The sequence below is a fragment of the Petaurus breviceps genome, unplaced genomic scaffold, assembly GCF_028583685.1.
Source record: "Petaurus breviceps papuanus isolate PSGF00001 unplaced genomic scaffold, PetGlider_PUasm1.0 90769, whole genome shotgun sequence".
Classification (NCBI taxonomy): domain Eukaryota; kingdom Metazoa; phylum Chordata; class Mammalia; order Diprotodontia; family Petauridae; genus Petaurus; species Petaurus breviceps.
The window spans coordinates 12,367,359-12,384,058 of record NW_027187341.1 but is presented as its reverse complement, the minus strand read 5'-3'; the positions used below and the strand labels follow the sequence as shown (position 1 = coordinate 12,384,058).

Genomic DNA, 16,700 nt, shown 5'->3' with positions numbered 1-16,700 from the left:
TGCATTGTCTTTCATTAATACATTTAACTGACTTTTTGTTTCCTGATATTGCAAATTACCATAAAAATATTTAAACACTTTTTCTAATAATTATCTTCTCCCCTCCTATAGCTGCCCAAATCACTTCATATGTATTTTATATAATTTTGTAAATACACATGTGCATGTTTATACAGGGCGTCCCAAAAGTTTTAGTGTAGTTTTAAACTCTACTACCTTTAACACCACACCAAAACTTTTGGGAAACTCTCTCTCTCTCTCTCTCTCTCTCTCTATTTATGTATGTATGTATGTATATGTATATGTATGTATGTATATGTGTGTGTGTGTGTGTGTGTATATATATATATATATATATGTATGTATGTATGTATATGTTGTCTCCCATAACAGAATGTAAGCTCTTTGAGGTCAGGAAACACTTTGTCTTTGTATTTCCATCACTTAGCACTGTGCCTGGACCTTCATAGGTGCTTAATAAAGGCTTCTTGATTGCTGAATGATTGATCAATTATAAATCCTAATTACAATTTGGTGTTTTTGATGTAACATCATCAAACAAGTGCATAGTCACTGGGAAAGCCATAATCAACAAAACAGAACAATGATTCAGGAAATTCAGAAATAAAAAAAATCACAGTTTTATTATTATCACAAAAAAGTGAACATGAAAACAAATCTATAACAGCTGCCTTTAACAGATTTCATTAAAATTGATCCACAAAAGGGACGGCTAGGTAGTGCAGTGAATAAACTACCAGCCCTGGAGTCAGGAGGACCTGAGTTAAAATCTGACCTCAGAACTTAACACAAAAACTAGCTGTGTGACCTTGGGCAAGTCACTTAACCCCAATTGTCCTCCAAAAAAGCAAAAACAAAAAAACCAATTGATCCACATATGAGAGTTGTTTTTATAAGCGATTCTCCTTTGTTTATTTAATCTTGACCAAATATCCAATTCTTGAAGAGGTTTAGAACAATATGTGATCATCATTTCCCACATTCAAATTGTGCAAGCTGTTAGGTGAAAGAAATTGAGGCAAAATAAAGACAAATTGGTTGCCCTGCCTAACCTTTGCATTCCTCATGCATATGTACTTTTCTGGCACTTGGAGGGATATAGAAATATCATGGCTCCTACCCTCAAAGGTCTTGTAATCTAAGTGAAATGACAAAAGGATAAATGAAAATGACCCAGGAAGGGGCGGCTAGGTGGCAGTGAACAGAACACTGGCCCTGGAGTCAGGAGGACCTGAATTCAAATCCGGCCTCAGACACTTAACACTTATTAGTCGTGTGACCTTGGGCAAGTCACTTAACCTCAACTGCCCTGCCTTCCCTCCTCCAAAAAAAAAAAAGACCCAGGAATAGTCCAATGAAGTAACAAATGAGGTAAGATAAAGAAAAGGAGTGTAGAGGAAAGCGTCTTTTGGATCAAAATGGTCAAGTGTAGTTCGTGGAGGGTGACACACTTGGGTGAAGACTTGAAAGATGTATGTTCTTGAGATAAGATCTAAATAAGTCTGGCCAAGAATGCTATCTGGTTTTTTTGTTTGCTTTTTTTTGGAGGGGAGAAGGCAGGGCAATTGGGGTTAAGTGACTTGCCCAAGGTCACATGGCTAGTAAGTGTTAAGTGTCTGAGGTCAGATTTGAACTCAGGTCCCCCTCACTCCAGGGCCAGTACTCTATTCACTGTGCCACCTAGCTGCCCCAGATGCTATCTGTTTTTATGTGCAATCTACAAGGCAAAAGATATGGATTAAGGATATCTATTTAGGGGGTCCTAGAACCAAGGGTTCCAAGGGCATTACTTTCATTATGTTTAATAAACCACAGTTATACTACAAAAGATGATTATTTCTAAATGAAAATATAACACACGAATATAAAATATGAAATAAAAAAATAACACACAAAGCCATTATTTCAAATGTGAAAGCTATAGGTCAAAGAAAATCAGTATTGTTTCTAGGATGATACAGTCAGTGTACTTCTTGTTTATCTTGTGGTGTGGACTAATTATTCATAATAACTGCTTTTTCATTCATTTATGAATTCATTCATGCATTCATAATTTACCACTTGGTAGCAAATTCAACATATAATAATAATAATGATAGCAATAGTAATTTACATTTTATAGTGTTTTTCAGTTACAACATCTCCACTTTTGTTGTCCAGTTATTTCAGTGTGTCCAACTCTCTGTGACTCCATTTAGGTTTTCTTGGCAAAGATATTGTAGCAGTTTGCCATTTCCTTCTCCAGCTCATTTTACAGATGAGGAAACTGAGGCAAACAGGGTTAAGTGACTGAACCAGGGTCACAAAGCTAGTAAAGTATCTGAGGGCAGATTTGAACTCAGGTCTTCCTGACACAAGGCCCTGTGCTCTATCCACTATGCCACCTAGAAAATTGATCACTGGCTTACTCAAGTATTGGAGAATGAAAATAATATTTTTCTAGGATTATTATAACATGGACAAATACCCATCAACATTTTAATAAATTTCTATTTCTCAGGAACATACAGAGTTTCTTAACACAACAAATTATTGTTGTACAAAAAATAATTACAAGTAAGATGCCAAATTCCTTACTACTATTTTCTGCTTACACTTATTTTCTGATCACTAGCAAATTGATTGGAGTTGAGTATTAGATAGGAAAGGTTCAAGCTTGATAGTTGTCATATAAATTAAGGCTGTTTCAAAACTAATTACATACGAAACATTAGTTTAGAAAAAAAAATTTAACTGGCTCAAAATCTTTCTAAAGAGGTTGTTTAGATCTATCTATCTATCTATCTATCTATCTATCTATCTATCTATCTATCTATCTATCTATCTATCTATATTAGCCTGGAGATTAAGTTTACAAATTTTAAACTTTCTTGAAATCGTATATTCAATATGTGTAAGTCCAAGGGGTTCTTGAATTTGATACTGAAAATGAATGTTCTAAGGTTTTTTTTAAAAGGGCATAAAATTAGAATGTATCTAAACTTTATTTGATTAGCTGGAATGACAAAAATAAATGCATATTTTAAAAATTATTACCTATTCAAGAGATAAACTGGAATCTTGAACTTTCAAAGCCCATGATTTGAACTGACAGGCAGCTTTTTACACAAATCATGTCCATTCTTCAAGAATTAGATCAAGTCTCTATTTTTCCATGAAATATTTTGTGAATACTCAAGTCTGCACTGATGTCCTTCTCAGAACACTCTATAACAGCGTGAAATAGTTGATTCATTCAAGATTGAGAGACAACTGGATTTCAGCCCTAGTTCTGTCATTTAGGTAAATCATTCGTGCTGAACCTACATTTTCTGCCTTCTCCCAATACTGCTTGTGATGTTTAAAAAATCTGAGTGACATAATTTCTGGGTAATTTAGCATTTTACTAATAATGTTAGCATTTTATTAATAAAAGGAATGGTCATTTGGTCATCTCTCTTGGACCAAAGATGACTCATGGTGGTGAACTCACAGTTTATAGGCTCTTGGAAAAAAGGGGTGCACCAGAAATAAACTCTGACTGGTTAACAAGTAATGAGAGATGGGTTTATTCTAATGAATATCTTGAGGTACTTGACACTGAAGAAAGAAATTCTAGTCAAAGAGATTTATCAATTCTCGTATCATTCTGACAACAGGGAGAATCCACATTTTCCCAGACCAGGCTGAATAAACACAAAAGCAGGAATTCACCCATTTTTGTCATTGACTAAATCTTAGCCATCCTGGCTGGGTAAGTCTCCGCCCAAGATTACCCACACTGATTAATTTCTGGACAGGAAGTACAATGGGGAAAAGCTTGGTCCTAATTGAATAATTAGCTATTAATATATGAAAAAAATAATCATTTCTTTCATACTATTTACAAAAGCTAACATTTACATAGTGCTTTAAAATTTGCAAAGCATTTTACATATCACAACAACCCCGTGAAGAAGGTGCTATTATTATAGCCATTTAAAAGAGGAGGATAGATACAGGCATAAGTAAGTGACCTGCCCAGAGACACACAGTTAAAGTTTGAGGGTCTGGCTGCCTAGATACATAAGAAGAATAAACAAATAAAAACTGAGTTTACCAAAATAAATACTCTGCCTCAAGATTTATTAGAAATTATTCCTATATGCTATATCTCCTCAGCTCCCTAGAAGAAAAGAAAGTTTTAGCATAAATAGTTGTCATCATTCCAGAGTCCCAATAACAAGGAAGCAGGCTCCTTAATATTTCTAGACGATGTTACATAGATTTGATAAGCTCAATTTGGAAATTATTTCACTACTCCTCCCCAGGTAAGATTTGGTCACCATCAGGTTTTTCCATTCCAATGTAATCTAGCACAAAGATATTATCATATAAGCTCCATTAATGGTATCTTAATGAATTAAAATGGAACTAGTTAAAATAATCTTACCTCAAGCTGAACTCTTTGTTCTAAATTCTTATATGTTCTTTGCAATAACTCTTTGGTTCCAAGGACCCCATACCACATCATGTTTTTCGTTCGGCTCCTGCAAATAAAATTATTTAATGTATTAAAAAATGTAATTTCAATAAAATTCTCCTTCAAATAAAAATCATTTTTGTAACAAATATCAATAGCTATGAAATTAAAGTAAAATTACCACTTTGCAATAACAGTAGCCTGCAATATTTGATTAAGTATGACCAAAGGGCTACAAAATCATTCATACTCTGATCAAGCAATACCAATACTAGGACTATATCCTAGAGATTTTTTTTAAAAAGGAAAAGGACCTATATGTATAAGACTATTTAGAGCAGCCCTTTCAGTTGTGGCAAAAAGTTGGAAATTTAGGGGATGCCCATCAACTGGGGAATGGCTGAGCAAGTTGTTGTATATGTGATGGAATTTATGTCACGAGAAATAATGCTCAGGATGCTCTCAGAAAAACCTGAAAAGAACCTACATGAACTGATACAAAGTGAAATGAGCACAAGCAGGAGAACACTGTATACAATAACAGCCACACTGTATGAAGATCACCTATGAATAACTTAGCTATTGTCAACAATACATTACATCCAAGACAATTCTGAAGCATGTGAAAGGTGATGTCCATCTCCAGAGAAAGAACTGGTGAAGTCTGAATGTAGACTGACGCATATTTTTTCTTCACTTTCTTTATTTTTCTTGTTTTTTTTTGTCTATGTTTTCTTTCACAGCATGACTCACATGGAAGGGTTTTTGCATGACTACGCATGTATAACCTATGTCAAATTGCTTGCTCTCTCAATGGGGGAGAGAAGGGAGGGAGGGAGAGAATTTGGAACTCAAAATTTGATTTGAGAAAAAGAAAGTTAAAATTATTTTTACATATAACTGGGGAAAAATAAAATATTAAGTTTAAAAAAAGAAAAGAGATTTAATTACCTGCATTTTTCAGGGTGTTCCTCTCGCTTATTGTTAAACTCTAATGAAATTTTTGCATCTAATCCAATTCCAAAGTAATTGTTCATGACACATTTTTCTGAATATCCTTCTCTATATTAAGTAGAAAAATAAGACATAGTATCATGGTACATAAAAACAATTATAATCACACAATGTAATCTTCTTTATTGAGACTGACTTCTCTCAGGAAAAAGGAGCAAAGTAGGGATTTCGCAAAAAAGTCACCAAGAATCACTCTCCATCTTTGAGCACAGACTGCAACATTATTCAAAGATCAAGGTACTATGAAGGATACAAATAAATATGAGACATGATGTCTTGAAAACATAATCTCAGGGTAGCTGGGTGGTGTAATAGATAGATCACCAACCATGGAGAGTTTAAATCTGGCCTCAGACACTTACTAGCTGTGTGACCCTGGGCAAGTCACTTAACCTTGATTACCTCCAAAGGTGGGGGGTGGGAAGGAGGGAAGAAACCATAATCTCTTAGTGAAAATTTGATATAGATCATATAGATATCTATATATTTATAGCCACATATGTCATACACATGTATGTATAACAAACATGTGTATGCATATGTACATATATGTGTCTATATCTCTGCTGTCATTTCAAAACTGTTATAGTGAGTTGAGGAGAGGAGGGGAACGGAGAAGGGAGGGGAGGGGAAGGGACAGAGAATAAAGCTGAAATAAAATATTCATAAAAACAAATATATTTTCTTACAGTGAATCTGGATCTGGGTCAATAAATGGAGTAGCACCAAAGGGATCAATATTTGCTAGTAACATTTTGCTGATAATCGAACTCCCAGCAATTGAAGCAGCTAATCCTGCTCTTAAACCTGATGAGAAGGGAAAGCACAAAAGATAAAAAGTAGTTACTACTTTTGTAGTGGAGGAATTGTCAGGAAATACACCAACTAAATTTAAACCATTAAAGAAAGAACTTGGGGAGGCTAGGTGGCACAGTGAATAGAGCACCAGGCTTGGAGTCAGGAGGACCTGAGTTCAAATCCGGCCTCAGACACTTAACACTTACTAGCTGTGTGACCTTGGGCAAGTCACTTAACCCCAATTGCCCTGCCTTCCCCCCTCCAAAAAGAAAAAGGAAAGAAAAAGAAAGAACTCAACTATTTTGTGGTTATAGCCATCAAATTTTTGATTTCTTTGAATTAACTTCAAAATGCAAATCAAAACATAAATCAAAGGTAATTCAGTACATTACAGCACTGAAACTTGAAACAGAAGTAAAATCTGAGAGCATAATACAGTAAGGCTGAGGTGAATTAAAAACACAGGAATGCAGCATGAAAACAAGGAGGGAAGAAGGAATGGTGAAGAGGAAAAAAAAAGGAGCTGCAGGTGAAGTATATGTTGGGGAATTATTAGAACTCTATTTCTTTAGCATAACTATTCTCCATCCTTTTAATCACTACCACCTCAAATTTCTTTTCTTCAAAACAAACTATTACTTGAATGATTAGTAGTAAAGTCTGACCTACTTAATTTTATTCTGCCACCAAATCTGAATGTTTTAGAAATACTATAGCTGGTTTTTAAAAAATGTCACTTTTTACATGTAATTAGAAAAAATAAAATCTTTAACAAAGAACAACAATAAAAAAGAAATACAATACCTCATCACCTCAATTCCTATCAATTCAAACCTTCAGTAACACACTTCTTTATTTTGCAGAATGTCATCAGGGGTCTAACTTTCTATCCAGCAAGCCTGGATATCATAGCAGGCCTGCAGTGTAATCCTTTCCAGATCTTGACAGACCCTCAATATAATTCTAAGGGATCCTTAGAATAGTAGCAGGTTGGCTGGAAGATGCCACTTTTCCACCAGTTACAACCTACAAAGGAGTTGAGGAAAAATCCAGAAGTCTCCAAGTAGTTTCTAATTCAATGGGGACACCCATTAAGTATTAATCTCACTCCAACCAAAAATTTCTCTAGATTATTTTAGTCATGGTCCAAACCCAGACCAAACTAATCTCAGACCCTTCGTGTTTGCTCCAGTCCTAGACCACACCACCCACTCCCCCTGGATAGGTATCCAGAAGTAGAGGAAAATTTAGTGGCCTAAAAATGGCAAAGTGTGGTGCCACCTGGGAAGCAATAATGGACAGACTGAAAGATGGTATTGGAGAAATCTCATATAGGAACTTTAAGTTACAGTCTTTAAAAACATGATTTCTTGGTCTATGTAGAGTTAGTGTGTTTCAGAGTTATTACTACCTGGACAAATTATTCGGGTATTAAGCACAGGAAGATTTTCTTTGTTGGATGTCAAGACTGGACCAGAAATTGAGATAGGTTGAGAACAGCTTTGGTTGAGACATGTATCTGGGGACCGAGGCACAATTTTAACTGTTGGCAAAAAAAAAAAAATCTAAGTTAGAAAAAGAAATAGATAGATAGACCCACAAATAGACACACATGCCCATATAACCACAATCCAAAGAAGAGGAAAGTAGGCTTAAGGGAAATCAGGATTCTTCTCTCTAGTCCTTTTTTATTTACTTTTATTAGGAGCTAATATGTAAAGCAGATTCTTGGACCCTGAACATAAGAGTCATATAAGGAATGAAAGGGAGGAGAACCTTGGGTAAGATCTGTTTGTGTCTTTTTCTCTGCTTCTCTATCCCTATAGTTAACATGGATTGGAATTGAGTAAACAAACCAAGCTAGAGAGAGAGAGAGAGAGAGAGAGAGAGAGAGAGAGAGAGAGAGAGATGGACGGACGGACGGACAGAACGACAGACATATATGAGACAAGTTTTTGATAAAATACTAAAACACAACTTAAGCTAAGCCTTTAAAATCATAGTAATAAATGTGCTATTTATTCCATAATGTGACAAATACTATTTATGTAAAAGTAAGAATTATCATTAACTTCACTAGAGAAATTATAGGAACCTTTCTTTGTTCTAAGAAAAGCTAGTAAATATTGGTTAAATTAAAAAAAGAATATTCTGAGGTTATCTGATGTAGGGAGGTTTTTGGTTTCTGATTTCAGATAGGATCATAAGATTTCAAGAAAAAAAGGGGGGGGAGCCTCTAGGATAATCTAATTCATTTGAGAGATGAGGAACTGAGGCCCAGAATGGAGAGGGACTTTCCTAATATCACAAAGGTAAAAAGTAGATTTGAATTTGGACAGAGGTCCTCTGATTCTGAACCCAATATTCTTTTCACTACCTCATGCTATGATAGAGAGAATTGTAAGAAAAAAGGTGAAAGAATATAATCATTTACATAAATGGGTATGGTTAATGGAAATTTCACAGGTAAACAGAATTATTTATTAAACAGAAAAGTCTAATGACTTTTTCAAACAATAGATTGTTTTGAATGGGTGATTCTGTCTTAGTAATCTTACTGGTCTTTATATTTGAGAAAGTCTAATAATATCTTTTACTTATTAAGTACTTAATAGACATCAATTTTAAATAGAATAATCAAGAAGTAACTGAAGAATTTTCTTCTACAGAGCTTTGGAGAAAAAAGCATTTGACAGCAATAAATTGCTTTCAAATCAAATGCAATGCACTAACACCTATAAGCCTTCATATGATATTAGAGCAAATCCCTGACTGCCTCCTCTATTCTGTCATACACCATAAATATGCATAATATATATGAATATCAATATATTATTTATTATCTGAGGTTGCTTTTTTTAAAAGGAATTGTCAAATTATTTAGATTAAGATAATTTCATGGTCAAATAATGTCTTCAATGGGGCAGCTAGGTGGCTCAGTGGATAGACAGCCTGGCCTGAAGTCAGGAAGACTCATATTTCTGAGTTCAAATCCGGCTTCAGACGCTTACTAGCTGTGTGACCCTGGGCAAGTCACTTAACCCTGTTTGCCTCAGATTCTCATCTTTAAGATGAGTTGGAGAAGGAAATGGCAAACTAGTCCAGTATCTTTGCCAAGAAAAACCCAAATGGGGTCACAAAGAGTCAGACATGACTGGAACGACTGAACAACAATAATATCAAAATGTCTTCAACTAACTTGAAAATACCCTGGCAGATGATTTTAAAAACAACTTCCAAATTGAATTATCTTTCACTCTTCATGATGCGAAAACAGATTGCTAATCTTATAATTCGATTTTCTTTGTGTTTTGGGACAGACCAGGTGCAGTAAAAAAAAACAGAGGGACAGCTGCTCTTTGGTTTGACAGATGGGACTCCTGGGGCTAAGCTGCCATAAAAATAACCTTTTTATGTTCATGCTCTGATAAAAACCAAAGGTCCTAATGACAAAAACTGATGTTGCACTGCTAGTAATTTAATTCATATTTCATGGTTTCTTCTTAAGCAGAACATACCATTGACAGCATTTATATGCACTATGCTTCATGTATTTTAGACCTATGACTTATAATATAATTTACCAATAATAAACATGGGCTTAGACCCAGAGACAACACATACTTGATAAAGAAGCATTATCATGCCACCATTAACTAATTATTCTTTTGGGGACAGAATGACTACCATCCAGAAAATAAGCAGATCTATAATGATAGACAGATATCAATATTTAAATAAATTTCTGTATTCACCAAAAACAAGTATACTATTTATAGGGAGAATAAAAACCTCAAACATCCATGCCTTGAATAGTTTCTAACATAAGAATAGATAGGAAAATTTGCTAGTTATTAGCTCATCAATCAATTAAGGAACATTAAGTACCAACCATGTGTCAGGCACCATGCTAAGTGCTGGAAATACAAAAACATGCAAAAGACAGTCCCTGTCCTCAAGGAGCTTACAATCTAATGAAAAGCAACATATAAATATATGGATCATTAGCCATTACTTCTGAGGAGTCTGTGACAAAACCAGGTTGAAAAGCTAAAGCAAAAAGGTTAAATTGCACCATAAATTTACTATTAGCCTCTCACCAGAAGGATACTCTTTTCCATCATCATCTTTATCTTCCTTAGAATATTCTGTTTCTCTACTGTCATCTAGGGGAGCTGACAGCAGGTTCCCCTCTTCATCAGTATGAATATTCTGTTCATCTACAACTAGAAATAATAAGAACAAGATAAATTTCACATTTCTATAAGGCAAACATGGTTGTAAGAATGAGAAAAAAGTGAAAAAAAATTATTTCCCTTTTCTTCCTGAAACTTTAAGAGAAAGTAAACACTACTCCAATAATGGTAGATGATTCAATGATAGTAACAGAATGGGTTTTAGATACTGTTATTACTATATTACTTCAGAGACAGTGTGACACAGCCTCAGAGGTGGTAGGACTTGCGTTCAGGATTATAGCCCCTAAAAAAAAGGTATCTGTTAACTTTCTAAGTTTGTTTTTAAACTTTCTACATTGCCAAGACAACTTTCTATGGCCACTGTTTGAAGAACTGGTGAAGTTCTACTTTGATGGAAGTTTCCTCATTGAGTTTCTCATACTAATTAAATTACAGGTCTGACTTAAAAAATATATATATATATTTATTTATAGACAGACAGATAGATAGATGATAGATAGATAGATAAAGAGGCAAACCATCATCTAAGAGAAACATCCTCATTTAAACAAAATTTTATATTCATCTAAAATATTAAATTTATAGAGAAAATAAAAATGCCTATGTCTTATCAAATTACACTAACACAAGACATGGAAAAAATTTGCTAAAAATTTTAACCCAAAAGCACTATGTAAATTGAAGACACTATGTTGAACTGTACTAAACTTTTCTACTATGTTATTGAAACAGTAGATCTTTGTTTATTAAGAATTCAAAAGTTACCCCAAAAATCAACTTCAATTTTAAAAGCATGAAATCCAGAGTAGTAGTTTATTTAGTAAATATTTTAAAACAGATACCATGTAAAATTATTATCCAACTGAGTTAAACATTTCAACAAATTCATTTTAAAGCCTGCTTTGCAGGTACTTACTATAGTAGTAGTAAGATTCCACTTACTAATGGATTAAGAAAAAGCATGAACAAATTTTACTTTAGTGGTTCCATTTTCCATTGAGCTCATAAAATCAGGTTATTGAAAGGGAGCCAAGCTGACTCAAAAGATGAAAACTATTTACATGATTGCACATGTATAACATATATCAGATCGCTTTCCATCTCAGGCAGAGGAGATGGGAAAGAGGGAGAGGAGGACAGAATTTGGAACTCAAACACTTTTTTTTTGCTTTTTGGAGGGCAATTGGGATTAAGTGACTTGCCCAAGGTCACATGGCCAGTTTTTTTTTTCTGTGTGTATTGAGTGTCTGAGGCTGGATCAGAACCCAGGTCCTCCTGACTCCAGGACCAGTGCTCTATTCACTGTGCCACCTAGCTGCCCCCAAACATTTTTTTAAAAAGTTAAGAAATTGTTCTAACATATAATCAGGGAGTAAAATATAATGTTTTTTAAAGAAAGATGAAAACAATGATGCTGACAGGAGGAAAGAATAGATGCTTCATGATCCTGACTTTGCCCAAATGTACCTTTTTCAGCTTGTTCGATGATCTGCCTCACTGCTTTCTTTAAACTGTTTGCTCTCAACATTAACTCCTTTGGCTTGAAAGTTTTCTGTGCCGGAGTCTTTGGGGCACTCTCTACAATGCTCCCCTTGCTGTCAGATAAGGACTCTTCACTTGAAAAGTCCAGAGATTCTCCTTCAACACTGGGAGGAGCAGAATGTTTGAATTCTGAGGCCGTCTGAGCTTCTGCATGTAAAGTCTGCAGTAGTTGGTCAAGTTTCTCATTTAGTATTGCACACTGAAAAAAAATGAGTAAAAAGGATATTAATTAAAAGGAGAGAAATGAGTGGAGATGCATGGGAGGTGGATCACAAGACAAATAGATTTGAGAGGTTAAGGAATTTAACCACAAGAGAGAACCTCTAGAATTTAAATATGTGTCTGTATACACAACTTCCATGATCATGTGTATGTTAGATGAGGAGTCTTATGTTTTATCATCTTGAGGGGCTGGAGATGGAGCTACCATCCCTGCGATTTCATTAGGAGAGGGAACTCTGTGTGAGGAAACTTCCTTTATCAAGACAAGTCAACTCTATTTCTTCAACTTAGAGTCTTAGCGCACAGACTCTTGATTGCTGTATGACTCTGGGAAAGTCATTTAATATCTCCCAGCCTCAGTTTCCTCATCGATAAAATGGGATAACATTAGTACCTTCTTGACAGGGTTGTTTTGAGGACTAAGATGATGTTAAAAGCTTTACAAACTTTCATGCTTTTATTATTGCTACTGTTTTTGTTGTTGTTATTAAGATTTGTCTATAACCAGCATATGTTACACAGACTTGAGCCTAGGAATTCTCAAATCAAATGCTGGCACTATTCACTGTGCCTCACTGTTTCTCATTATGTTGGGAAATCCTTAATAAAAGGATTTGTTCTGTGAAGTTTGGATTTAGTCAAAGGACTGCACTTGAGGACCTAGAGGGTAACATGTGGCCTCAAGGCTACAGGTTCCCCACCCCTGATCTAAATTAATATACTCTAATGACAGGAACAACAAATAATCTCATTTTTAAAATCTGACCTGGGGGCAGCTAGGTGGCACAGTGAATAGAGCACTGGTGTGGAGTCAGGAGGATCTGAGTTCAAATCTGGCCTCAGACACTTGACACACTTAACTAGCCGTGTGACCTTGGGCAAGTCACTTAACCCCAATTGCCTTGCCTTCTTAAACTAAGTAAAAATAAAAATCTGACTTGTAAATGTTTATAATTTTTAATTGTACTTATGGAATATGGAAATATTCCATATATATTTATAAAATAGAAAAGAATGATCTTATAACTTCTTAAATTCGTAACTTTCACAAATCCTTTTGTGATTAAAATGTTCTAAACTTTTTATACAGATATCCTTCCTTAAAAATCAATTTCTTTAAAACAATATAGTAAATATCTTTCTATACTAATTTTTTTAAATGGGAACACAATTTAGTATATATTTCATTAACTATATTTTAAGTGATATCCAGTTACCTGAACCTGTGGAGCCATTTTGACAGCCATAAATGGAAGTTCTGTTCATGTAGAATAAACTAGCTGACCATTAGAAGTTCCTCTTATGAAAGAGTTTGCATTTGCTATCTACCTTGCTGAATAATAACTCAATAGGAAAAGAAAATGAGGAATGAGGCAAAAGAAATGGTAGGCATACATTCTGTTGCTATTGTCAGCTTTTTTAGGATCAAGAAACACTGGACTGGGCCTAAATTTCACCTCCATGTTAACCTTCCCTCTTGGGATGATACCAGTCTGCTGCTCCTCTTTCTCCTTGACTTGATGGAATGCTAAGACAAAATGTTGTAGCAGAAACTAGAGTATGAAGGTGACGGCAGAAGAAACCATCTGCCTCCCTGAAATCTTAACAAAGTAGGTGGAGGGGAGGGAACAGGAAGGAGAGACTGGAAGTCATTTAAAGGCAGGAATGTCAGCAGCCATAGACTCAGTGCCAAGAGTTTTTTTTAATGGAGATAGATATGATGGTGTAGATGAATTGACAGAGGAACTGACTTAGGAATACCTGAAGGTCTCAAATCCTTCCTTTGAAACACATTTGCTACAAGATCAAGAACAAATCACTTAAACTCTACCATACGGTGTCCTCATCATAAAGCGGGAACAGTAATACCTGCAGCATCGATCTCATAAGGTTGTGAGGAACCGATGGCATTGTGTAAAGAAAATGTCAACTATTATTGACATTGTTGGGAAGCTGAAGGTATTAGCGGTGTAAGTAGCACGGTACTTGCCCACTTCCATTCTCTATTCTATTTTTTCCCTCTTACAATCTCTCAAGGAAATGGGTCTGGAAAAGGTCATTCCATTCCACGTGCCAGTTGTCCTGGTTTATTAGGTGAGACAACTAGATCCAAACTGTGAGAGGCATGATAAGGGTCTTGGGGATTTACATTCACTGCAGCCTTACTCATGGATATAAGGGTAGAGGTGAATGGAGAAACAAGCCATCCAGATTCGAACATGGTGGAAGACAGACTAAAAGGAAATCCCACCAGCAAAAATGTACCTGGAAGAAGAAAACTATTCTTCTCTCTCCATTATAGCCTCACACAGTACCTTTCCAACAGACAACTGTCACACCTTTCCGCCTTCTGAGATGCAAGTGCATTGAAGAACAGGATTCAGTTTACATAAATTTTCTTTTTAGACAATTTTAAAGAATGTACATATTTTACACATTTAAGTAATGACAGTGAAATTTAAATATGTCTATGAAAGCTTTTAAATAAAAATGTTTATATTCTACACCAAATTTCTTTTTCCTGATGCATGAAACATTTTGGCAGGGAAATAAACGCTTGATGGATTGTACCATGAAGTGTAGTTTTATTTCAAAGCATTCTTCTGGGCCTATGATTTCAATGATGTAAGGAATCCCTGGTGGGAACCTTCTTCCAGTGCAGACCTGAACCTTTTCTACAACAATAATCTTAGAGACGTTCCTGAGGAATGGAGCAGGGTACCAGGATCACACAACTGGTTGCCATCAGAAGCAAGATTTACCCCAGATCTCTCAGTGGTCCAGGCAACTCAAGTACAAGCAAATCAAGTCAGTACAGGTACCCATCTGCATTGGTGGAGATTTTCCTCAGTAGGAGTTCCCCACACAGATAATCCCAGATCCAGACAAGAAGAAGGGGGAAGGGTGGGGAAGCCCTCACTGTTAGGATCTGGAAGGTTTTCTTACTTTGACGGCCATGGCTTCTGCTACATCACTGTTTTCCTCTGTTCTTTCATATGTCTTCCCAACTTTGGCAACGAAGTCCTTAACAGTCTGACATAGAATCCTTTGAGGAGAAAGGAGAGAAGCAGCGCCGTCACACATGTGTCAAAAGGAAGCGCCACAGAATAGAGTGCTAACACTTTCCTTTCCTGAATGTAAATTCAAAAGCTGCTTAATGAACCAAGTAATCTCATATGGAAAACATATAGATGAGAGCAGCATCTTAAAACTTCATCGTTAAAGTCATATGAGAGAAAAACCTTGAAGTCCACAAATAGTTAACTGGATAATCTTGAGAAAAGTCTATTTCCAGATGCCCCTCTTTAGTGGCGTTATTTTTAATTATCTTCATTTATAGAATTACTTCCTCTCTCTTAAACATCTGGTTTTTAAGACTATTTGCAATGTTGGAAAAGTAATAGTTAATAGTATTATGATTTTGTTTATTTATTTAGATATATAGAAGGGAAATTATGGTCTTTCTTAAATGTGAAATCAAAAATTCTCTCCTCCCACGTCCCTTACTACCTCCCTTTCATTTGTTTACCTCAAAATTAAAAAGCATTGAACTTAGAACATCATTTACTTCCTATATGACCTTGAGAAAATGACTTTAATTCTTAACTGTACAAGTGAAGCAGTTGGACTAGGTGACTGTGGAAGTCCCTTCTAGGTCCTAATCCTAGAGTCTAACCTAAGTTTTCAAAGGAGACATCAGATAGTCTAACTCACAGAGCTGAAAGAGAAATGAATGATTCATAGAGATCACGAACTGAGCACTGAAAGGAACTTTATAGGTCATCTCATACAACCCCTCATTTTACAAAAGAGAATACTGAGAACCAAAAAGGCTGAATGATTTTGCCCAACCTTGATGTCATCCTCGACTCCTAATTCACTTCTATCCTATTATATAAAGTCTGCTGCCACACCTCTCCCATATGTCCCCTCCTCTTCACCAGAACTGCCACTACCCTGGTAAAGACTTTCATCACCTCATGCCTGGAATATTGCAACAGATTTCTGGTTGGTCTCCCTGCCTAAAGCCTCTCCCCATTCCAATCCATTCTTCACTTAGTTGCAAAAGTTATCATCCTAAAGCACAGGTTTAACTCATGTCACCCGACTGGTTTCCTATTACCTGTGGGACAAAATGTAAAATCTTGTTTGGTGTTTAAAGCCCTTCATAATCTGGTCCCTTACTACTTTTACATCTTTCTTACACTTTACTCCTCTATGCATTTTCATTGGCTGTCCCTCATTCCTAGATCGCTTCCTCTCCTCACCTCCATTTACTGGCTTTCTTCAAGGCTGAGCTCAAATCCCAATTCTATTGGAGGTTCCTTTCTGACCCTCTACTGCTAATACCTACCCCACTAAGATCATTTTATAGTCTCTGTCTCTCTGTTTCTCTCTCCCCTGTCCCCACCAAACAGAGAGAGAGAGAGAGAGAGAGAGAGAGAGAGAGAGAGAGAGAGAGA

General features: G+C 35.7%; 1 protein-coding gene across 10 annotated transcripts in view; it reads right to left on the bottom strand.

Moving 5' to 3' along the window:
* DGKH (diacylglycerol kinase eta) overlaps nt 1-16,700 on the bottom strand; it is a 239,064-nt gene that overhangs the window by 34,748 nt on the left and 187,616 nt on the right. For all 10 annotated transcript variants that reach the window (XM_069068656.1, XM_069068661.1, XM_069068662.1 and 7 more), the window contains 7 exons: nt 15,184-15,283; nt 11,941-12,214; nt 10,375-10,500; nt 7,686-7,817; nt 6,166-6,283; nt 5,414-5,524; nt 4,433-4,529 (listed from right to left, as the gene is read on the bottom strand). In XM_069068656.1, the coding sequence (XP_068924757.1) occupies nt 4,433-4,529; nt 5,414-5,524; nt 6,166-6,283; nt 7,686-7,817; nt 10,375-10,500; nt 11,941-12,214; nt 15,184-15,283 (958 nt within the window). The remainder of the gene's footprint in view (nt 1-4,432; nt 4,530-5,413; nt 5,525-6,165; nt 6,284-7,685; nt 7,818-10,374; nt 10,501-11,940; nt 12,215-15,183; nt 15,284-16,700) is intronic.